We start from the raw sequence: 25,356 nt of genomic DNA on the forward strand, positions 1-25,356 counted from the left end.
TTGTGAACCATTATGTCCGTGCTTTTGCTGTGATGACAATCCTCTTTTATTTGGGAATAGTTGCCAACACAACTCTTGTATGATCTATGACAATCCGATTTAGGGAAAGTTGTCAATGCTTCGTAACAATCCATCCTTGGAAATGTTGCCACGATGAAGCGACAATCCGTATCTCGGAAAATTTGCCAAAATCCAATTTCTGGGAAAAGTTGCCAATGCTTTGTAACAATCTGTCATAAGAATTTTGCTACGATCGATAATCCACATCTTGAAATATAACTCTTGAAAGCAATCCACCTTGGAATTTTGCCAATGCTATGCGACAATCCTTTTAGGAAAATATTGCCACATTTGACAATCCGCGTCTTGGAACTTTTACAAAAAAGAGTCGACCGACAATCCACTTCGGGAAAATTTGCCACTTACTGAAATGAATGACAATACACATTGAGGAACCCTTGCCGATTTTTACGATGAATAGAGACCTACAACAATCCTTGCCAGAGATGACAATCCAATCTTGGAAAAATTATCGTTGAAAAAGATGCACGACAATCCATTTTTGGAAATACTGTCAGTTGGGGATGACAATCCAATTTTTGGAAAAAATTTGTCGTTTAATAAGAATGCGCGACAATCCATATTTGGAAATATTATCGTTTAAGTGCTCGCTTTTAAACCGATTGTAATGAGCCAGTGTTTTAGGCGCTTAAGCTAAGTGAGACGATCTTTCGTCAGGTCGATCACTTAGACTGTGATCAAACCGACTACTTAATCATGTCAAATTGCTTATAGGGGCTAACTAGCGTACTAAGGAACCCGAAATTGCTTTATGAACTCGAAATAACCTTTCTGAGAGGCTTCGAGCTCTGTCGCTGCTGAAATATCTCTGGCGCGAAGAATTGGCTTTCCCAGACGCTGAGATCTAGCGCGAAGCGCTGAAATCTATTTCCATACGCTAGATGTTTTCGTCTGGCGCTGGGGTAGGGTCTTCCCTATTCTGCTGCACCTGTATTTATTTTTTACTATAGAACTTTGCTAATTTCTTTAATTATCTTAGGGTTGACTTAAGGTTTAGTGTCGCTTGACTCACTGTGATTGACTCGAGTTTGACTCGACTCGAAGTGAAATGACACATATGACTCATGACCCGTGTGTGCATAGTGTTATGATTGTGCGACTCGAAAATGCAAAAAGAAAAAATTTTCCGTTATTTTTGTGGAGGGTACCGACTTTCTCCCGAAAAAGAAAGAATCAAAGTTTTCAAATGCATGTTGAATGAGCTTAGTCAAATGTTGTTTGATACTATCTCTCAAAGTGCAAGGATTAATCCATCCCAGGATATCTCAATTGTTGACTCAATGATGAAAGCATTTGGGTAACTTAGGCACGGAGGCTAAGCACTTCATACTTCGTGATGCAATGACAATTATGATTGATGAGTGATTTTGATATGACAAGGCATGCTTCAACGTTGTGTTAAGATTCCATGACAAAGGGTTCCTAAGGGAAGGTATATTTGGTCATGTATCTGTGATGTGTGTGAAAGTGACACTAAAGTTAGGCCGCAAGAGCTAAGTGTGTGGGAAAATATTATTTTTAGAAGAGTCAAATGATGGTGACTCTTAGGCTGGGTAAGCTAATATGTAGGGATCAAGCCCCCAAGTCTAGCTCTAAGTATATAGGAATGAGCATTGGAGATCCCTTGATATGATCATGGTGTAAGTGTGTGAATTTGAATATGAATGCATGTTTATTACGGCCGCACCTCGATGTGAGGTTGCCTACGTATCCGTTAGGAATCAGGCCGAACGTAGCTCTAGTCGAACCTCGCACAAGTATGTATACCACAAAAAGGTCTTTTTAAGGGTTGTAACGTGGTTAGGCTAAAGGTTATAGAAGAAGGGGATAAAGGCTCAAGACCCTAGATAAGCCCCCAAGGTGTGCAACCTTGCTTTTGAATATTTGTATTTTTATGCTTGAGTTTCTACTCTTTTTTTTTAGCTCCTTTTTTTTTGCTTTATTTATTTTATTTTAATAAGTGTGGCAATCCCGATCATGCGGTCTATCACTCACTTGGCATTAATGTTTCTCAGACACGGTACCGAGCACTCGATAAGAGACGCAATCTGAGACGTGTTCTTATCAAAGACATTTTCATGTCAAAGACATTGGAACACTTGCCCTTTTGTACACTTCTATTATATGTTTTGCTTTTGCTTATTTTTTGCTATTTTGATCTTTTGAAATCACTCAAGCTTTTGAGATTGCATAAGTTACACACCATCTCATCCCAAGGTTAGGTAGATGTGGGTTGAAAAAAAGAAAGGTCTATCGTTAGACGAGGCTCAAAGTGGTTTATCAATGAAGGATTGCAAATTTGAAGGGTGAAAGCAATATGATGTGGCTACAAGGGGTGCCTCAAATCATTGGTATACCTTGTGCTTAGTTCGACATGGATTTTTTTTTTTAAATGCAATGCAATGCGATGATCATATGCAAGGAAATAAATGTTCATTTTATTGAAAGAAAATAAATAGAGAATCTACAAAAGTAATCTAAGGGAAAAGAAAGGTGTCTATGCTAGACTTATCGGGGAAAGGAAAAAATGAAAAAGAAATAGAAAAAAAGGTCATGAAATCTTGTCGTTGAAGCTCGCCTCTTGTCTTGTGTCATTCGCTTCATCATCGCCCAGTCTTCTCGCTAGCTAGAGGCAATGGGATCTTGTTTGCTTCTATGAGATCTTGAATGAGATTTTGAAACCTGTAGCATTCATCAGTGGTATGACCGTTTCCTCGATGGTACTTGAAATAAGAGTTGGGATTCCATCTCGAAGATCGATTTTCTGGCGTTGGATCCTCGGTAGGGCCAATAGGTTTGATTAATCCTCGATCATAGAGACGATCGAAAGTAGCATCGTAGGTCATTCCAATGGGTGTGAATTCTCTCCTGGGTTTCCTTTTAGATCCTTGATTGTCCATGGCTAAGACACCATTATGGTCAAAGGTACTAACATTATTACTAGAGTGGGCGTTTTCGGAAGAAGAAGGATTGTCGTTCTTCTTTCCTTTCCAGCCACTGTGGTTACTATTGTTAGTAGCTTTTTGTTTTGCGAGGTCATCTTCGATTTCAATTCCGATGTCATAAACGACCTTGAAAGTGTTCAGATTGTGTTGATATTTTAAATGCTTCGAATACTTCTCTTGGAGATTCTTGATAAACATCCTCACATATTCTTTTTCAGTGGGCACCTCAATCATCTTAGCGGAAGTTTCCCTCCATTTATTAAAGAAAGAAGTAAAGCGTTTACTATGGTCGGTTTCAACTTGAATATTGCACTTGTATCTATCAACGAAAGCGTTTACTATCGATTCCCAGGTAGAGGTTTTCTCTTTGTCAAGGGAAAAGAACCATTGTTGGCAAAAGGTTTCAAGAGATAGTGAGAACAGAGAGGGGAAAACCTTCTTATCGATACCCTTAATACTCATTATGGTTTCGAAAGCTCTTAGATGGAAGTAAGGGTTATCTGTTGCCTTGAATTTAGGGATGTCAGTGGCGTTGAACTTATACGGAAGAAGTTCCTTGTCCAGCGAGACCCCTTGTGAACTCATGCCCTGAAATTTATAGTCATTAGATAGCTTTCTCAAACTTTCTTGCATGAGGTTCATTTGTTGTTTCTTCACAGGGTCATCAATTTTGAGGGTTAAAGCCTTTAACACCTCAGTCACGTCATTCAATTGATTCCTAAGTTCATTGACTTCCTCTTGAGTTGCCATTATTTTTTAGCCTTCCTCTTTTGACGAATTGGTTTATCAAAAAGTGAGACTTGAATAAAGAGGTTGTCCTTGATTAATCGCCCTTCTCTCCTCGACCAAGTACTGTGGAAAAGGAATTTGGGGATATCTATTGTTAATTATTTGACTCAAACTCTTTTCAACATGCAATGGATGGAGGAAGTGAAGAAAAATTGGAATAGAATGTGAAGAAAAATGATGTAGATGGAGGGATATGAAGAATTAGAGATAGAATGTACCCCCCAACTCAAATGACAGAAAGACCGACTTATGCATGAACCTAAGACATGGTTATGGTGATATGTACTTAAAGTGTGTGCTAAGACTGGTGAGTGTAGGTGATATGTTAAGACTCGTGTCATGACCATGTGGCTAGACTATGTGACTAGACTCAATTAATGACTCAGCCAAGTACTATTGACAGCGAAAATTAACCGAATTAATTAGTAAACTGGTTAATTAGACACTAGGCGATGACTCAATCAATAATCCGAATTGTTGGCAAAACGATAGGACTGGCGTCGCACTGTGTAGTGTAGCGCCAGACGACAGAGCTGTCGCCAGGCGCTACAGTCCAGACTTTGGCGCCAATGCTGGAGCTTCGATCCGAGACTGTTTTCGGTGTTATTAATCAACAGGGGTATACCTAAAGTCGTACTTGGTCAATTCTGATTAAAATATTAGACTTTATTGACTCAAATTAATTAATTAATTAATTAACTAATTAGGCAAAGTTCTTTAAGTCATTAATTTATTTAATCTCAACACAAGTCAAACAAACGGTTAAGAAATCATAGTATATGCACAACAAATAATGCACAATTAGTCAAGTAGACACAATATGATGCAATGAGTTTGCAACCTAACCATGGCTCTAGTTCTCAAAAGTTCGGGATATGGTTTAGTCAATATAGGGTCCATGGTTAATTGTCCAGATGCACCGCGCGGAAGCCTAACCGTGAAGGGTTGGCGCGAGTGGATGGGACACTGCGAGTTTTAGAAAAACTCGCTTCCATGGTTTGGTGAATTCAACATTCTCGGATGTACCCTTTGTTGCTCAGAGCGTTCAATCAGGTAGATGGAGCATGAATTCCCAGAGGGTTATGTCCATATGTAGAACACATATGGGTTTCAGAAAAGTGAGAAAAAATTCAATCAGGAAGTAGGATCGAGCAAACAATACGAAAAACTGGTCGAAATTAGAACGCATATTTCTGGCTCGGTATTGGAAGAATTTGGCGCCAGCAAACAGAGACTAGCACCAGGTTTTAGCTGTAGCGCCTGGCACCAATGCTGGCGTCTGGCGCTACAGTCAAAATTCTGGCGCCAATGCTCTGGCCCCTGGCGCTAATTCCTACATGCCTCAACAGCTTTCTGTACTCGATAAAATTTTCTAGTTTCGCGCGGTGTTATTTCAGTCCTAGTTGTGAAAGATATTTCTCAAATTTCGTACGTGTAAAATCCTATGTTTTTTAACTCATTACGGATGGTCTTTCCAATGAGATCTTTTTTATGCATATGGAAATAATGTTAATCAAAATTACGCACATGAAATACTTAGAACGTTTCGAGTCTCATCCACTCAATCTAAATCATTGCCGAAACAAATTCAAGAATTAAAATAGAAATCCTCCCCAGTGGAGTCGCCAAAAACGGTAGGGAATAGTTCAAGCATTATCCCAAACTTGAACCCCACTGTGATCATACACTAAAGTACGGTGGCGTCCAAAGGGAAAGAAGCTAGAGCAAAAGAGTCACCAACAAGTTTTAGGAACTTGTAAACCGTTCACGAGGTGAAGGTTACACCCCTTAACGATCCAGGAGATCGTCAACTCCAATAGGTCTGGAACCATGACTGGTAGTTTGGGGATAAAGGTACAAATCCAACCTAAAAGAGATTGAACCTGCCCTAATAATAGGCCTCTACTTTATTCTGATCGTATTTATGTGCGCTTTTTGATTAACATGCAATCAATAGGATTAACCCTAAACCTGTTTATATATGTTGGTTGAATTTAATGCACAAACAAAACTATTATCGGCGATCACTTGAATTATAATCATAATTAACCCTAAACAAGATTATTAATTATCTTATTAAGCGTGATTACAAGTACCAATTGGGCTTATAATATATCGTTGGAAAGCTCTTGTCAAGCCCTATCCAACTACACTACTATTGGACCCATATCATGGACCAACCAAACCGGATTGGCTATTTTCTTAAAATAAGTTTTCAAAAACAGAGAGAAGAGAAAAGAAATTAAAACTATCCGCAACACTAAACTTTCCACACTTTCACTTCATTCGATTATGATTCGACGTGAAAGGTATTCATCACTGGGTTTGGTTTTGGGGAGACACAAATGAGTGTCTACACTCGTCTATTTGATTCAAATGTTTTTAAGAACAAGTGATGATAGATTTCAATCGAAATCCTATGTAACGTTGAAATACAAATTAGAAATTTCTAAGTTCCGTGTGAAAGGTCGAAGGAAAACTCTTAGTGTATGGAGATGAAAATGATTATAAGATTTAGAAATCACAAAATTCATGTTTATGAGAATGTCTCATGAACTCTACTTAGTAAACCCCTTCCATTTCCAAAGCATGAGAAACATTCTAATGAAACTAGATTGAGGCAAATGATGTAATTAGAAGTTGTATTTGTTTTTGGGGAAAAATAAGTTACATGTGTAATACATTCATTTGCAGAATTATGTTTATCAATTGAAACAAAGTTTCAATCTTATTTAATCGTGGTTTCAAGATTAAATAAAATGTCCAAAATAATTATGAATTGATGAGCTCATTAGGTTAATGACCTGTTGAATGGAACCCCATAGGTGAACTAAATTCATATATTATTTAAGTTCTTAGTTCAGAATCATTAAACTGGACATAAATGATTTCAATTAATGGACTAGCATGTAAGATTGATTGGATAGCGCAGTTTCATGAGCTATAGGAGCGTAGTGAAGCTCGGTCAATCTCATGGATATGCATGAATGATGCATGATCGAACTATAGACCTACTTTGAAGTTCAAGTATAGAGCTTCCGGATATATTAGTGGATTCCTTTGACATGAGTGGAACATTGATTTCATTCAATGGATGTTATGGCTGTGGTGCACTCAAACGTCTGCCCGTAACTGGAGATTATAAAGGGTGTTTCCCTGTTATTTCAGAAGTTGAGTGGTATCTTTGGTTGCCACAATATTGGATTGAGTCTACCTATTTAATTAGGAATGTGTCTTGGCCCCTTGAAGATGGAGAATTCAGAAAATGCATGGCCGTGCTCAAATGCATTACATAGTAATCATTTGTTCTGTGAATCTAACTCAGTTTTTCAAGAAAAGATTTGTAGACTAATATGATCACGACATGAGATGCAATCATATTATCAAATCGACACACATTGACTTAAGGAATTTGAATATTGCGCACTTGTCTCAGACAAGTGGGAGATTGAAGGAGTTGTGTCTTCGATAAGTACAATTACTAGATATATCAAGGATCACTATTATGGAGATAATAAGTTCATTCTCTTGGGGCGTCATCATCTGTTGCTAGACTATGAGAGATGATATTTGGACTAGTTAAATAGTCCAAAGCCCGCTAGAATGGATCCTATGAGGTCACACACAAGGGTATTGGGTTAAGCAAGTTAGAGTCCCATTAATGGGCCTCATGAGCATTTAACTAATCATGAAATGGATTGGGCTATCATAGTTAGATTGGAATTAAGTTTTGGGCTTTTGACATGGGCTCTTATTTAGAGATGAGATCTATAAATAAGATTCATGCCTTGGGTTGCTTTCAAGCAGTCATAATTCACACACAGTGTATTTTGACATGAAGGCAACCAATCCCAAAACCCTAATTCCCTCTCTAATTCACGGCTCCCTCTCCTCCCCTTTGGACTCACGGCCGGCCACCCTTGGTGGCGCGTTTGGTAGTTCGTGGTGGTTTGTGGTTGGTTCGTTGCTCGTTCTTCTCCATAGAAGGTCAATTGAAGGGTTCAATTGCAACTAACTAGCATTAGTGGAGGTCTTACTCTGTGCCCGTGGACCAAGTAGAGGAATCACGCTTGAGGTTCTTTATCTCCCATTGTTCTTGCTCGATTGCACGTGGAATCACGCTTTAAAGGTACGATTATATGTTCTTTATGTGTAATGCATTAGATCTTGGGATTAGATACTGTATGAATATGATTCATGTTTATTTCCGCTGCGTAGTACCTATAATCTCCTACAAGAAGGGCCTTCACCGTCGTCGTGGGACTCAGGTGGCTTAGCCACCTCAACTGGGTTTGACTCCCCAGTAGCAGATCCAGCAGCGGAGACCTCATCCTCAACAACTACAGCAGCAGGAATAGGAACCACCTCAGCAATATGAACCACCTCAAGTGGTGGTTCATCAATGGTCGTAGCTTTATGAGGCTTCTCGTCCTCATCGCTCACATACTCAGCCAGTTTTGCACCACGGATCCTCCTCCTTACAATAACTGAAGCACGACGAATGGGTTTCTTGTTTCCCTTTCCTCGCTACGGCTTATGGGTTACACGCCCAGATCGGCGCTTTGATCCAAATGATTCAAGGGTCTCATGAAAAAGAAGATCGAGTTCTTTGTCCTTTGAAGTAGACATAGTGGGACTCAAGAACAACAAGAACAGAACTGAAGAATGAAGGAAGGAGAAAACCCAGATCGCAAGGAGAGAGACAGAGTAAGAGAGAGAGGGGGGGGGGAGATCCCAAACGGCGAAGAGTGAGGAGTGAGAAAAAGGTGAAGTAGGGTTTTGGGGGGGTAATATATTCTGGAGAATTCTCGAATAAATGCACTCAATCATATTCATCTGATGAATTGAATGGTGTAGCATTCAATTGATTGGTTGGGATGATGGCGAATTTAAAGAGTTGGGGTTTTTTTTTGTGGGAATGATTAATCTAATTAATCAGTTAGGTAGTGTAATTATATTAGGTTAGTAGTATAATAAGGTTGGTTTAAAAAAAAGTAAGGGTAAGTTTGTAATTTTACCTTTAAAAAGTTACAAAATAAGGAAAAAAATGGGAAAGTTGCAAGTAATGTGGACCGGCCCAAAAAGGAAATAGTTGCAACTAATTTGGACCGGAGATAGTAAAATGTATAATAATAGTGTTTTTGTTTAGTTTCATGTCAATTATCACCATGTTCTATATGTGAGTAGTCTCATTTATCAGCTCCTAATGGGTCATGACTTGACCAATTACATCCTTTTTCTTTGGTATGTAAGCTTATAACATTGGTATGTTGAGGTAATAATATGACTTTTGTACTCCTTACATGCTTATTAGCTTGACTTTCTAGTCTTGCTTGCTTACCATGTGACTTTTAAGATTACATTGGAAGTGTGTCTAGGCTCTAAGATTTTATCACTACAGATGTATTAACGACGGTCAAGGAGATACTTAACATAAGAATCATTTAATGTTCATGTTCATGCTACAAAGGTGAGAGCTCGTACCTAAACCTCAACACGAGCTGCGAGTTTGAGACAAGCTAAGATAGTGTGGCCTCTACATTGTCATTGAACTTCACTTCGTGTATCAGATTAGTTTTGCAAGATATACATGAAATCAAATTATCATCGGCTTCACCAAAATTAAAATATTTAGAAATTTATTAGAAATGCTAATTTCATTGAAACATGTTTACCCTTGGAATACATACAATAAAGAACCTGAAGAATTGAATGGTGTATCAAAAGGAAAGTGAAGCAACCCAACTCATGAATTCACATTTAAAAAAAAAAAAAAAAAAAAAAAAAAAAAAAAAAAAAAAAAAAAAAAACATTTAAATGTCGTAAGACACAAATTCTTCAGTCCATCCCTCTATAAACTGATTCTTGATCTAATACTACGTTGAAAATTTATATTGTTGCAACATTTCATATTTGTGTTTCAAATAATTTTAGAGAGAACTTGAAAATGCAGATGATCAGAAATAATTTGGGAGAAAATTTTGTTGTATTATTGAGTAATAATCTTTAAAATTTTATAACGATCCTCTATATAGATATTAAAAATACAATATCTAACAGAGAGTTTGTTACGTCAAAAACAGAATTATGTTATGAAAACTTTTAGAACAGATTAAAAACTTTTGGAAACTTTTGGTAATAGGTGACGTTTTTATTAGTTGTATCAATAGTGAGAGAATATGAGAATATTTGTCGTGCCTTTCTCATTAATCAGAAATCAATATATAATACAAGCGTATGCTAGGTTAGGGTTAAGGCTACATTAGTAATTTACAAACTAATTATATACAAGATTATTTACATAATCTAACACTCCCCCGAAGTCAAAACGGGAGGACCACGAACGCTTAGACTGTCCCAAAAATCATCAAATAAAACCTTAGGCAGACCTTTGGTGAAGATGTCTGCAATCTAGTATCGGGAAGGCACATGTAGGACACGAACTTCGCCCTTTTGAACTTTTTCACGTACAAAGTGTATGTCCATCTCAATGTGTTTAGTGCGCTGATGTTGGACCGGATTACTAGAGAGATAAATTGCACTAACATTGTCACAATAAACCAATGTTTCTTTCGAAATAGGAAGAAATAGCTCGAGCAACAAATTGCGAACCCAGCAGGATTCGGAAACCATATTGGCAACCCCTCTGTACTCTGCTTCACAACTGGACTTAGACAAAGTGGGTTGGCATTTCGAAGACCAAGAAATCAGATTATCACCAAGGTACACACAATACCCTGATGTAGAACGACGAGTATCCGGACACCCGCCCCAATCTGCATCCGTGTATGACACAAGAGAAGAAACAGAAGATTTATGTAATTGCAAACCAAAATCCGTCGTACCTCTAATGTACCGTAGAATGCGTTTCAACGCATCCATGTGCTCAACACGGGGTGAGTGCATAAATAAGCAGACCTGCTGAACTGCATAAGAGATATCTGGTCGGGTGAATGTCAAGTACTGTAAAGCACCACAGAAGCGCCGATAAGAAGTAGGATCATCATACAGAGCACCCTCCTGAGTGCTCAATTTGCCTTTGGTGTCAACAGGAGTAGGCGAAGGCTTGCAATTTGCCATTCCTGCTTTTTCCAAAATTTCCTGTGCATACTTCTTTTGAGATAAAAATAAACCATTTTTACCTCTCGTAACAGCAATACCCAAAAAATAACTCAGAGGACCCAAATCCTTCATAGCAAATTCAGAGCTGAGCCGAGAAATAATATGTCGTCGGAGAGAGTCCGATGAAGCAGTAAGCACAATATCATCAACATATAGAATTAGATAAGCAGTATCATTACCATGGCGATAGATGAACAAAGAGGTATCAGATTTGCTATTAGCAAAACCAATAGTAGCCACAAAATCTGCAAAACGTTTGTACCACGCACGGGGTTCCTGTTTCAGACCATATAGTGACTTCTCTAATAAACAAACATGATCAGGTTTATCAGGATCTTTAAATCCCAAAGGTTGATACATGTAAACCGTTTCATTCAAATGACCATGTAAGAAAGCATTTTTCACGTCCAACTGATGAATTGGCCAAGACTTAGCCAAAGCAATGCTAAGAACCACTCGGATAGTAGCCGGTTTTACAACCGGGCTAAAAGTTTCATCACAATCAATACCCTCCCTTTGAGTTTTACCATCACCAACCAAGCGAGCTTTATGTCTCTCAAAAGAGCCATCAGAATTCGTTTTGTGCCGAAAAATCCATAAAGAGCGAATAATATTCACATTATTCGGTCGGGGAACTAATTTCCAAGTACCATTTTCAATAAGAGCATTATATTCTTCCTGCATAGCAAATTTCCAATTATGGTCACGAAGAGCATGGACCGGGTTTTTGGGAATAGGAGATATGGAGGTAGAAATGTGATGTGCTTGATCGGAGTACTTTGGATTTGGCTTGAAAATTCCGTGTTTGCTACGGGTGGTCATGGAATGAGGTTGGTGTAATGAGGGAGTTGGAGGGGGATGAAGAGTAGGAGTAGGAGAGGAAGGCTGCCCCGTCTCACCATACATGGGCTCGTCCACACCACCGCCCGCGTTTGACCCGGCAGGGCTAGTAGGAGGTGGTCAAAGACCACGCTGCTGAGCAGTGGGGGCGTGGCAGGTATGGGAGAGGGGCAGCGAGAGTGGAGGTGCTGCTGTGGCGACACGGGCAGGGGACTCCGCAACTGGGTTGCGGCAGAAGGGGGTATACCGCAGCCTAGTTGCGGAGTGTGCTGTATGGCAGCATCTAGGTGGCTGGGCTGCGGGTGTGTGGGAGTAGAGGGAGGTGCACGAGGCAGGGATGAGGAAAGAAGCTGGTGCTGCACAATGGGGCTATCAAGAAGGCTCAATTCACTACCCAAAAAGTCATATGTATGAGGTTCCAGAGTATGAACTTTTGAAAAGGGAAAAACCGACTCATCAAACCATACATGTCTAGCTATAATAATCTTTCGACTCGACATATCAAAACATTTATACCCTCGATGATTAGACGGATATCCTAGAAAGACACAAGGACTACTTCGAGCTTGAAGTTTGTGAATTTTAGAGGATGGAGAGAGGGGATAACATAGACAACCAAACACCCTAAGATGAGAGTAGTCGGGAAGCTTTTGATAGAGAACTTGAGTAGGTGATTTATAGCCTAGAATTTTTTACGGTAAGATATTATGGAGATAGGTAGCCATTTCAAGAGCATGATGCCAAAAATAAGGAGGTATTGAAGCATGACATAGAAGAGTTCGAACAATATTATTGATTGTTTTAATCTTTCTTTCGGCCTTGCCATTTTGAGGAGAAGTATATGGACAAGAAAAGCGAAAGGTCATACCATTTTGTTCACAAAATTTTTGAAAAGGATTTTTGGTAAATTCCGTTCCATTATCACATTGGAAAGCCTTAATCTCCCTCTCAAATAGAGTCTTAATATATGTTCGAACACGAATAAATAAATCATAAACTTGAGACTTTGAAGAGATAGGAAAAGTCCATAGAAAATTCGTGTAATTGTCGAGAAAAAGAACATAATATTTGTGACCAAGAGAGCTAACAATTGGAGAGGTCCATAAATCACTATGAACAATATCAAAGGGCATAATAGTATGAAACATTGAATCATAAAAAGGAAATTTCATTAATTTTCCCAAAGGACAAGAATGACAAATGTGCTTTGAAGCCTTATTACAATTTATGAGATTACTACTACGCAAGGAACTAAGAATTGCATTTCCCGGATGGCCTAAACGGGAATGCCACACACTAGGAGAAACAACTGGAAAAGCTGACGGAGTGGAATTGGAAAAGACTTGACGATCTGTGAAGAAGGGATAAAGATCGCCACTGCTATTACATCTCACTAGTTTGCTCCCCGTCTGCAATTCCTTCACAGAAAACCCAAAAGGATCAAATTCAATTGACACATTATTATCAATGGTGAATTTTCTAACAGAAATTAGATTTTTGACAAGTTTAGGTACGTGGAGGACATTTTTGAGTTGAAGTGTGTTTTGGTGTAGGGATTTGTGACCATAACCATGGATTGGAATTTTGCTACCATTACCAACAATAATAGAATTATTATTATTTTTGCTCAAATGAAAATACGATGACAAGTTACCTTGAGAGTTTGTCATGTGAGAGTTAGCTCCGGTGTCCATGTAATAATTTGGATCGGCAAGAGACATAGTGTGCATAGCTTGCTCGATGTTGGTCGGCACGTACCCCGAAGAATTGGAAGGAGGCCCAGACATGTAGTATGCTTGCTGTGGTCTGGACCCGAGAAGACCAGGCTGCTGCGGAGTGGACTGGTGAGGCCTAGCAGCCCATTGCATTGGGTCTGGGGCTTGTGAGGGATATGGGCAGGGAGGGGCTGGCCAATACGCCCATGGAGGTGGATACGGCCACCCCTGCTGACCCGAGAATTGATGCGCTGCAGGCTGAGACTGCTACTGCGTTTGCGGCGGTGGCTGGTTGCTCCGACCACCGGACTCGGCACCGCCCTTCTTTCCTCCCTTTCCCTTAGGTTTCCGACCACCGCGAGCAGGCTGTGAAGAGCGAGAAGAATCATAATTCGCCTTGCCCTGCTGCGAATTAAATTCGACCGTCGATGATTGTGAGATGTGAGCCTCCTCACCCGAATCTAGAACGTCGGTGGCATTACTTTGGTCCTCCAATTCAAGCATGGATCGCAAAGTGTCAAAAGAGGGAAGTGGATTGAGATGACGAACGGAGGTGCGGAACGCCTTGTAATATTCGGAGAGCCCCTTTAATAATTGCAGCGCCATACGATTATCAGAAACCGCATCACCTACATTACGGAGGCTGTCTGCTAGAGATTTCAGGCGAGTACAATACGCCTTAACACCCTCGAACTGATCGAGCCTGGTGTTTGTGAATTGCGCATCAAGCTGAAGAGCACGGGCTGACTTGTTGTTGAGAAAGAAATTTTGCAACCTTTTCCAAGCATCGATAGCCTTGTCATCGGGATCGATAATTGAATCAAGAAGGTCAGTCGAGATGGTATTGTATATCCATTGACGAACGATGTTATCAAGTCTTTGCCACAATTCAGGATCAGAGGAAGATGCAGGGGCTTTCTACTTGTCACTAGCAACGGAAGGGATGATATGGTCGATCACTAAATTCGTACGGCAATGGAGTCGGAATAGAGTAGACCACGTATTGTACTGAGTACCACTGTAATCAAGGACAATAGGAATGCACGTTTTGATGTTAGGGACAAGAGTAGCAGGATGAATCTTTTGTTCGGCCATTGATGATAACCGAAATGAAGAAGAAGAAGATTAGAGAAGATGAGCGGAAGAGAATTTAGGGTTTCGGATTGAAAAACCTAGACTCGTGATACCATGAGAGAATATGAGAATATTTGTCGTGTCTTTCTCATTAATTAGAAATCAATATATAATATAAGCGTATGCTAGGTAAGGGTTAAGGCTACATTAGTAATTTACAAACTAATTATATACTAGATTATTTACATAATCTAAAAAATAGGTTAACTATATTTACCAGCTCCATTACATAAAAATGAAATTCTCAACCTCTAGCTGTGGAGTTGGGAATTGATATGGCCATTCACTTGGCTAATAATTCAGATTAATATGATAATTGACCCAATTAAACACTTAATTGTACTGATAATTTCATGATAATGGAATAAATTTTATAAGGTGATATTCTTGATTTCCGTCATTGTGATTTGTTTTTTATTCATTTAAAAAGGGTAACTATATCAATAAGTATAGATTACTTTTGCTGTAAAAAATTAATAAATTACTTTTATTTTAATTTTAATCAGTTTTGGATCATTAGATATATTAATGTGGACTTTCAAGAAGAGAATACTCCTATATATGCAATCATTTTTCATGAGATCGGAACAAATGTCAGCTTCCCTAAAAAAAAGGAACAAATGTCAGCAATTGGAGCCCAAGAAACATACCATGTATAATGTTAATGACGATCAACATGCGATTTTTAAAGGTATAGGATATTCTTGTACAGGTTTAAACTAACATGTGCCCAAAAAAGAATTATCATAGTTTTTTTTTTTTTTTTTGACAAGACGAACTAAGAAAGAAAGAAAAAAACAAGGAAAAAAAAACTAAACCTAGCAACCTAAAAAGATCACATTAACAACCGACGCTGACGAGCCTGAAGAGCCAACCAATGAGCCGAAGCAACCCACCGCCGAGGGACTTTCCGAAGGCACATGAAGAAAATCCACGAAGCAGACTCCTGATATCCTGAAGCAACCAGAAACAAGAAATATCCCGACTTCCTTTTGCACGAAGATAAGTAACCAAGTTTGAACAATCAGTGTAGAGAACCAGCTTTTCAAACCCACGATGAGAAGCAACTTTAAGAGCCCAAAGACAAGTCTGCAATTCAGAATGAAGCGCCGAAGACGAAAGGAAAGCCCTAGACCCTCCTCCAATAACCCTTTCTGAATCCAAGTATCTAAAGATCCAACCAGCCCCCGCTGAAGAGTCCCGAGAATCGAAAGCTCCATCAAACACCAAGAAAATTGTATCAGAAGACAGAGAATCACCGCGGAGATAACAAAGCGAAGAAGTATACATAGACCCACATCTAGGACCGGATAAAACTCTGGAGGTGTGAAAGGAAACTCTGAAATCCTGTGCCGCAGAACCACGAGTGACCCAGTCTTGCATAAAATGAAGAACAAGAGCAGGAGAAATAACAGCCTGACGAAACACCTTGTGATTGCGCGCAATCCAAACGGACCAAAAGAAGGAAAACAAGCTAACCAATGTTTCCCATGACTTAGAGCGACGCAAATCTGTTACCAAATCCGTAAACCAAATGGAAAACTGAGAATCCCGACAAACAGTAAGTGACGAAATATTGGGAGCAGTGGACCAAAGATTAGAGGTAAAGGGACAGTCTCGGAAAAGATGATCTGGAGTCTCTTGACCTTGTAAACAGAAAACACAAGTGGAATCCACAGGAACCCCCCTAAGCCGCAAAACACTACCCAGAGGTAAAGCGTTGTGAATTAACTTCCAACCAAAACAATGCAACTTAGGTAGAAGGAGTAAACCCCAAAACTTCTTCCACCACGATGACGGGATATGAGAAGTGCCATGCGAAAAATTAAGACGACCAAGCAGCATGGCATAAGCTGATTTAGTAGAAAAAGACCCATCTTTAGAGAATTTCCAATAAACGAAGTCGTCCATCGGTCTACTTGGTCGTTCCAAAGCCAAAATACGACGGGCTGTGGACGAGTCGAACAACTGATGAACCAAAGAGGTATCCCACGCGTAAGAACGCGGATTAATGATAGAGGAAACATGAGACGGCAAAGGCGACTCACAATTATCACGAAACAGAACGGGCTCCCCTGGAACCCAAGAGTCTTGAAGAATGCGAACCTGGGTTCCCGAACCAACTTTCCAGGCAACCCCTTCAGATAAGACTAACAACCCGTGGACCAGACCCTGATAGGCCCACGAAGCACCAGAGATCCTTCTAGGATGTGAAAGGTGATAAGAAGGATATTTGGCCGACAAGAGCTTGGAAACGAGGAGCTGAGGGTGATGATGGATACGCCAACATTGACGAGCTAACAAAACGGAATTGAAGGAATCGAGACGACGAATGCCAAGACCGCCCATTCCCTTTGGTAAATGCAAGAGGGACTTCGAGCGTAAAGTTAAACCCTTTGAATGAGGATCCGACTTCCACCAGAACCGGGCCAAAAGATTATCCACTTTAGAGCAAATTGACGAAGGAACTCGAAACACCGACAAAATATGATTGAACGAGGCAACCAAAATTGAGTTAATGATTACCAATTTAGCTGCCGAAGATAGACCCAAAGAAGCAAAGGCCGATAGGCGATGAACCACTTTATCTATCAAGAACCCAAACTCCGCTACTTTGCTCCGCCCTAATTCTACGGGAAGGCCCGAGTAAGAACCCAAGGAAGGTTTGCTCTGGAGTTGCAAACTTCTAGCAAGATAATCTCGATAGTCCGATGGAATATTAGGACTGAATTTAACAAAGGAATTCTGGAGATTAATAACCTGGCCAGACAGCAAGCAAAACTCCGATAGAAGAGCTGCAAGATTGTCACATACCTTAGGAGTAACTTGCAAAAATAGGAGTGAATCATCCGCAAAAAACAGGTGAGAGATCGAGGGAGCACCACGAGAAATGCGAATACCTGTAAAGAGGGATTCCTTCTCAGCTTTGCGAAGCATGCACCACGACAGAATTATCATAGTTATTATAATTGCGGTCTTTGAAATGATAACTAGTGTGCAAACCGTACGATGCCTGAACCTGTTACTTGAAATAAAGTTTCATCTCACTTTGTGTGAGTAGTCTCATTCAATGTAATATTAGTTTCATGTCTTGTGTTTGAGACAAGATAGTGCTTCCTCAACATCATCCTTGAACTTCACTGCTTACATCGGATTAGTTTTGCAAGATACACATGTAATCAAATCAGCCTCAACAAAATTAAAGTATTCAGGGGAAGAAATTTATTAGAAAACAATTTTATTGAAACTGTTTACCCTTGGTATACACACAAGAAAGAACAGGAAGAATAGAATGGCCTATCAAAATGAACATTAAGCAACCAAGCTTAGGAATTCACAATTTAAGCTTAGGAATTCACAATTTTAAAAAACAGTTAAATGCCGTAAGACACAAATTCTCGATCATCTCTCCATAAACTGATTATTAACTGGTGGTTGAAAACTTGTACAACATGTGATGCTTGTAATGTTCACAAGGGGAAACCATCACTGATGGGAAATTCGGGTGATTGACTGCATCAGGGAAAGCCTGAGTCTCCAAAGCCAAACCAGCATGAGGTCCATATACGGCTCCTCCTTTACCTTTCTCGTGCTTCAACAAGTTACCGGTATAGAACTGTACTCCAGGCTTGTTTGCCCACAACTCCATCACCCTCCCTGACTTCTTGTCTTTCACGATAGCAACTCGATTCATAGGACCTGTTTTATTAGAAATGTCAAGCGCGTAATTTATGTCATATCCTTTGGGAAGCTCGTTAATCTTGCTTCCTACAGCATGGGATTTGAGGAAATCGTATGGTGTTCCCTGAACTTTCTCGAGCTTGCCAGTTGGGATGAGTTGATCGTTAACAGGAGTGATTTGGGAACCAAAGATTTGAACATCATTTGCTAGAATGTTGCCGCTGTTGTGACCTCCAAGGTTCCAATATGTATGTTGGGCTAGATTAACTGGAGTTGCCTTGTCCAAAGCTTTTGCTGTCATCGTAAAAGACAGATGGTTTTCATCAACTATCTTGTATGCCACTTTTACCTTAAGATTACCTGGGAAACCTGCAAATTTTGTGGCACCATTTATGTTACATATGTAAAAAAAAATTAAAAAAACAAATAAAAACCAGCTGCTCCTAATCAATAAAGTTCATTGTCTTAAGCATAGTGAGTCAATGAAGTTCTGTTTTCCTTCCATAATTAATCTTAAGCAGCATGTACTGATTGTTTTTAGTTTTATAATAATCGCATTCAAAAAACTACTGCCTACATATCTTAAGCTACATTAGAAATCATGGAAATGCTCGTGAGAGTCACAACTAACCTTCTTCTCCATCTTTACTGAAGTAACTGAACCTAATATATGGAGAAGGAGCTTTCGGGTAGTACTGATCTACCTCCCAGGTAACGGTACTGAATCCTTTTGGGCCACCTGTGTAACAATGAAAAAATGTAAATGAAGCTGAAAAATACAACATAAGTTTTTGTTTTGGCAGAACTTAACACTGGAATAATGTATTGAACAAAGAAAGTTGTTGCACCATGAAGAATGTTTTTCCCCTCATTTGGAACAAGTTTATAGGTCACCCCTTCGTAAGTGTATTTTGCACCACCGATTCTGTTAGCAACTCGCCCAACAAGAGTACCAAAGTATGTTGTGTCATTCTGAATTAAGTAGAAATTATATCAGACAAAAATACATACAGCTTTCTCTGGAAATTATAAACGGCTTCAACAAGGCAATTCCTACAATCAAACAAAAAAATTTTCTAGAAGTTGAACACCCTTATTTTACACCCCCTAACAACTCAAAACTTCTGTCACGACAATACAATGGCTGATTCAAGATTTAACCATGTCAGATCGAAAACATCAGCATGTTCATTCATTTTTGTTCAGTGGCTACAGTGTAATGTAAGGACATTCATATCAAGTTTCACTAGTCTAAAATGCAGAATTCTTATGTTTTGAGTACGGGTTTATCTGATATATTGAACAAATTAATCATTGTTACATTTTTTTTAGTTCATTGAGAACTAATAACCAGGTATTTATTTACTCATAATCTACATAAATACTGATCAGTTTTTAGTATACATAAAACGAGTACAGCTTCGATCATATACTTCATAAATAGTTAAGTTTTAATTTTAAAAGATTGTTCACCTATGTAAATCCCGATTCTTAAATAATGTGACAACAATGTAGACATACAAAGGGATGCTTTCTTGTGTTGTTTCTGGATAACCTAACGCTCTAGCTGTTTAATGTATTTACTTCCTCCGTTAACTATTATTTGCAACAAAGGGGGTGTTTGCGGACTCTTAGGCAAAATTTGTTTGTGAGAATAAAATGGAGAGAGAAAAAGTTGGGTGCATGTGATGAGGAGAGAGATAGAGAAATGATTACCTAAAAAGGAAATAAAACATTTGTTGCACATAATAGTTAGCATCCATTTATAGTATATGTTGCAAATAACTGTTAACGGAGGTAGTATTAGACTTTTCCAAAGAAGTGACGATTAATAATATTGTAGTATCAATAACAATTAACTTCATGTTGATCCAAAATCCAATGCATGTGATTAATGTGCTGTACACATGCTGAGCTCCAAGAGTATCAACCATAAAATATGCAGTTTGTCTTGGACTCTTGGTTGACCAACAAAATCTTTGTACTTTCCAATTAATGTGTTGTACTAATAATTATATACGACTAGTATCTCTAACAATAATTTTTAAACGCTGTATAATTTTAAATTATTAATTATATCTCATATCTTAAACATATACGCAATATTACGGTCTTTTAAGTGCACAACCTCATAACTCTTAAGACAAAGATGGTGGCGAAGGTTTTCTTTATCCATTTTTTTTTCGTGGCGGCTCTTAGAGCCTGTTCTGATTTATTAAACTGAACTGATTAGAGCTAAGCTGAATTGAAATGAATATTTTATGAGAGAAGGAAATTAAGAACTGGTGAATATTTTATGAGAAAAGGAAATTAGGAACTGAACTGATTAGAGTTAAAGCAAAATTAAGTTGAAGAGAACAGACCCTTAGTATAGGTGATCTTCTTCTTGTACACTAGGAGACTGGTTAATAGAGTAACTGGGCTAAGTGGTGGGCTAATCCGTATGGGGCTCTTCTATGTCAATTGACTATAAATTAATCTGAGTAATAGGGTTGGGTTAGTGGTTTGATGGTGGGGTCATAATCTAACCATCACGGATCCACCAGAGCTGAGTGATGGAGCCTAACCTCGAAATAGGTTTGGTTAAGCCTATCCATCTTATCTCGCCCCTTGGTGAGAAGGAGAGCATGATTGATGATTGAATGCATCATTTTAGTGATTCCGAAAATCGAAATATAATTAAAAATAGAACAATTACGCAATTCCTATATTAAATTATGTCGGCACAACGTTCAAGTAACTAAGACCTAAGACCTTGAATTTTGAAGAGGATCACAAAAAAATCAATATTTGCCTATTTGGTTTAATTATTGTACACTTGATTGGGAAACACAATATTCGCAATCACATAAATTGTTAAATGAGTAGCCTACAATCAAGTTCTCAGATTGACCCTTATAAAATTCACTAGGATAAGGAGTATTCCCTCCGTTCCAAAAAGAACGACCCATTTGGGTTGATTATGCGGGTATTAAGAAAGTTAAGTAAAAAGAAGTAAAAGTATATTGGAAAGATAAATTTACATGGGATTTGTAAAAAAATAGAGAGAGAAAGTAATAAAATAACATGGAAAATGAAATTTTTATATGGGGAAGCTAATTTTGCACAAATATTGTTGCAAATTGGTGGTGTTTTGATGCAAATGGGTCATTCTTTTTGGGACAAAGTTTTGGCCAAATGGGTCATTCTTTTTGGGACGGAGGGAGTACCAAACATTGAAGAAAAAAAGAATGAAAAACTAAATTAGTACCGTCATTATAAAATACAATATTTTAAATGTACAAAAGTTAATTCACAAATCACCAGAAAAAAAATAAATAATTGTTCATAATTTGCCTTTATTTTCTTTAATTTCTAATTTGGTGGGCAATAAAATGTGGTAATGCATAAGAGTTGAGAACAATATTTTGAAAAAAATCATCTAATAAATGCCAAGCAAATTACGTGCAAAGTTGCAAATTAAAACATATTTTAGGCTTTTAGCCAAGTAAACCAACGTGCAAAGATGCAAAGAAATCATGTCAGGTTCTCACGCCCATATCATTGCTCTCAAGATCTCTTTTCCTACGGGGTCCATGGTTTTAATTAAAGACAATACCTCAATACCCCATCCATCTCTTATTATTTGACGCACTATTAAAGATATGCACTATTAACTAATATCCACACATGAGACATACGGAGTAGTTCAACTTAGAGCCTGTTCTCAAACGAGTTCAGTTAAGTTTAGCTCCTAATTTTCTTCTCTTATAAAATATTCAGTTTAGTTCAGTTCTTAGTCTAACTTAAGAGGCTAAACTCTTTAAAAGTGGATACACGAAAGGAATCCTCATTTTTAGAGTCTTTCATAAGAGTTTGATATCAGTTTAAAATACAAACTTTACCTCTATACCAAATACTCTATATGCTTCAACTTATTTTAAATTAATACTCCATATGTAAAAATCGGATATGATAAAGACTAATAAATTTAAACATTTGCCTATGGTCATTGTAAAAAGCCTATGAGTTGGTAAAATAAACAAACTTGATTTATTTTGAGAAATTTTGATTTGGGTGAATAATATACGTACCACATAGTCCTTTGGCGAGTCATAACCGAGAACCACATCAGCCAGCTTCCCTGTATTTATAGATGTTTATAATAATTAGACATCAATACAGAGTATCATTATTGAAAAGTATTTGAAAAAAAAAAAAACTTTCAAAAAGAAAAATATGAATTATAATAGTCATCAAACATCAACACATGATTTAATGTCACCAAAATTTTTAAAAAAATAAAAATAAAAATATCAACACATGATTTCCATTTATTTTAATGCTTTATTGGAGGGTTTACATCAAAATTATTATATGACCAACTAAACATAATTTGTTTCTAAAAATCTTTAGTTAATTCTATTTTAATAAAATTTTAATTTCTTCAATTATCAGGAAAGAAATTTAGCACTTCTATTAGGGAGTAATTTAGTATTTTGTCGAAATGTGTCAATAGAGACAATTAAATATATTCTCTAAATGATAGAACTTGACGGAGGGAATAACACATTGTATATACTATTGACTCTAATAAAGTCTTTGAAAACAGAGAGTAGTATTTATATTTTCAAGTGCCACCACTTAATCATTTAATCCAATTTTTTTTTTTTTTTTTCATTTTTATTTTCTGTATTTGTTAAGGTGGAGAAGGAGGATACCAATGCAACTAGTAAACCAAGAAAACAAATACAGATACCAAAATTTCTTCTTTTTCTTACCAATACGGCAAGACTGCATAAATTTCGCAACCAAAAATAGAAATTATACCACATAAAGAACAATTGTAAAACACATGAAACTCTCTTGCAAGATAAAATGTATTTAGAAAACCCAACCAAATTCATGAAAAATCGGGATCATTAAATTTCGTATACATCATTGTCCTTTACAACTCACGAGAAATCTAATAAAACCCAAAACAATGCAAAACCCAAACAAGAAAGAAATACGGAGTAACACTTCTTTAAAACCACAATAAAATAAATAAATAAATCAAAAATCATGAAATCAAAAACAAATGAAGCTGAAAAAAAAAAGAAAAAAATTTACCATTTTTGTCAGGAAGAATGACGGACATAATAGTAGCACCATAATTAGTGACCTTAATAGAGATATTTCCCTTCTTCAACTCATAAACCCCAATTTCAGGCTTACTTTTTGAGTGATTTTTTCGATGTTGGTGGTTTAAAATATGAGAAACTTCAGGATTTGTTGCTGTAATTGAACTAATTAAACTCAAAGAAAACAGAGTTAAACACAAAATAATGAAATTAGAGTTTTTAGCCATTTTGAGGCTTTAAGTTTGAAGAATTGACCTCAAAGAATTTTATATTTTTGCTTTTATGGTGTTAAAGGTTTATTTGAGATATAAAATTGGGAGGTTTAATAGAATATATAGGTCCCACTTAGGAATACTTTTTTTTTTTTTTTTGTTGGATTTATACTCCGTAATTTAATCTGGCTCTATCTTTTGAAAGATAAAATCTATTAAAAGTAAAGGTAAGATAGGATTATCAAGGATAAAAAAGATTGTTAAGATGGCAAGCTGATCCTTGTTTTAAACTTTGAGTTGTATAGAAAGAAATTATCTTTTTTGCCGGCATTAGAATTGGATTAATGTGATGATGATTATGAGATATGAGTAGATCTGTCGAGATGGTTGGTTGGGTTGGTTGACTAATATAGTTGAGAGATTCTTATATATACCTACGTTTATTTTCGGTTTAGTTCAGTTCAGCTCCTAAGTTCAGTCTATGAGAACAGGTCCTAAGAGTATATTGTTCTCATGTTGATGATTGTTTTTCATTTAATTTTATCAAATGAATAACAAAAATTAATTATGGGTTAGTTGTGTATACGGTGTACCCGAATATATATAACAAATTCCAAATATAGTCCAAGCTATTTCCTTTACTTTATTTGAAGTTGTGTAAATTAAAATATTTTGAACGATACCAATTATTGACCTATTTCAAATCATTGGTGATAATATATACAACTAATTAATATACTGATATACATGAGGATTCATATCACCACTAAAAATATTCTTAAGTTTCAAAAATAAAAAAAATGAATCACACCTTGAAACAATTGTATAGATTATAAAATACAAATCAATTGACTAGAAATTTAAAAAAAAAAAAAAAAAAAAAACTTGATTTTTAGGCATAAGAATCAAGGCATATTCACATTTACTAAGCAGAAAATTAGAGGCTGGACAGAACTGATTGGAGGTGAACAGAACTGAACTGATTAGACCTGAACTAAACTGAACCGAAATTAAGCTGAAGTGAACTGACCCTTAACCACGGTATACAAAAATTTTCATTTTAATCAATAATTTCGTTTATATCTATCTAAAATTATAATACTATTCACGACTTTACTATAAGCTCCAAATTTAATTCTCAGCACCATTTGACAATGAATTAATTCAAAATGAAGAATTATAAGTTAAAAGCTTTGAAATTGAACCTTGAACACGATTAGTTGAAGACAAGGCACATAACATGTCTTACATCATACTAAGGACCTGTTCACATTTACTGAACTGAGCTGATTGGAGCTGAACTGATTGGAGCTGAAATGAATTAAACTGATTGAAGCTGAAATGAACTGAAATTAAGTAAATATGAACAAGTCCTAATACACTATACTCCATTTCATACATTTATTTCCAACTTATGAAGATTATCTTTAACAAAGTCAGTTAGGTGTTGTAACTAATATTGATAACAATGCAGTCTTATCCTAATACTACGCCACTTAAGTTGACTGTATGACTACTTTGTATCCAAGTTCACAAGACTTGTATGACTTTTCATCGTCAACGATCTTGCATATGGCCCCATCCCCTAATATTATGGCCTAATACTACATTGGATCATTAAAGAATACAGCTCGTCTTGTGTGCGGCCGGCCACACCGTGTGACCACTTAAAGTAACCCCTATAACATTGATCAAGTAACCCCTGTAATACCAATCAAGTAACCCCTATAACACT

General features: G+C 37.4%; 2 protein-coding genes across 2 annotated transcripts; both read right to left on the reverse strand.

Annotated features, from left to right (window-relative positions):
• Window positions 1-13,759: 13,759 nt before the first annotated feature.
• Window positions 13,760-14,587, reverse strand: LOC145642891 (uncharacterized). Its single transcript, XM_081694052.1, has 2 exons — window positions 14,502-14,587; window positions 13,760-14,369 (listed from the first exon to the last, which is right to left on the reverse strand). The coding sequence occupies exons 1-2, from the start codon at window positions 14,585-14,587 to the stop codon at window positions 13,760-13,762; spliced, it is 696 nt and encodes a 231-aa protein (XP_081550178.1).
• A 3,250-nt stretch (window positions 14,588-17,837) lies between these two features.
• Window positions 17,838-23,722, reverse strand: LOC145641805 (uncharacterized). Its single transcript, XM_081692774.1, has 5 exons — window positions 23,399-23,722; window positions 22,381-22,430; window positions 19,156-19,279; window positions 18,939-19,046; window positions 17,838-18,676 (listed from the first exon to the last, which is right to left on the reverse strand). Exons 1-5 carry the CDS (start codon window positions 23,634-23,636, stop codon window positions 18,051-18,053), a joined length of 1,146 nt encoding a protein of 381 aa, XP_081548900.1. The 5' UTR covers window positions 23,637-23,722; the 3' UTR covers window positions 17,838-18,050.
• Between the last annotated feature and the right edge of the window lie 1,634 nt (window positions 23,723-25,356).

The sequence above is a fragment of the Chenopodium album genome, chromosome 8 (assembly GCF_948465745.1).
Source record: "Chenopodium album chromosome 8, dcCheAlbu1.1, whole genome shotgun sequence".
In the NCBI taxonomy this organism is placed as follows: Eukaryota; Viridiplantae; Streptophyta; class Magnoliopsida; order Caryophyllales; family Amaranthaceae; genus Chenopodium; species Chenopodium album.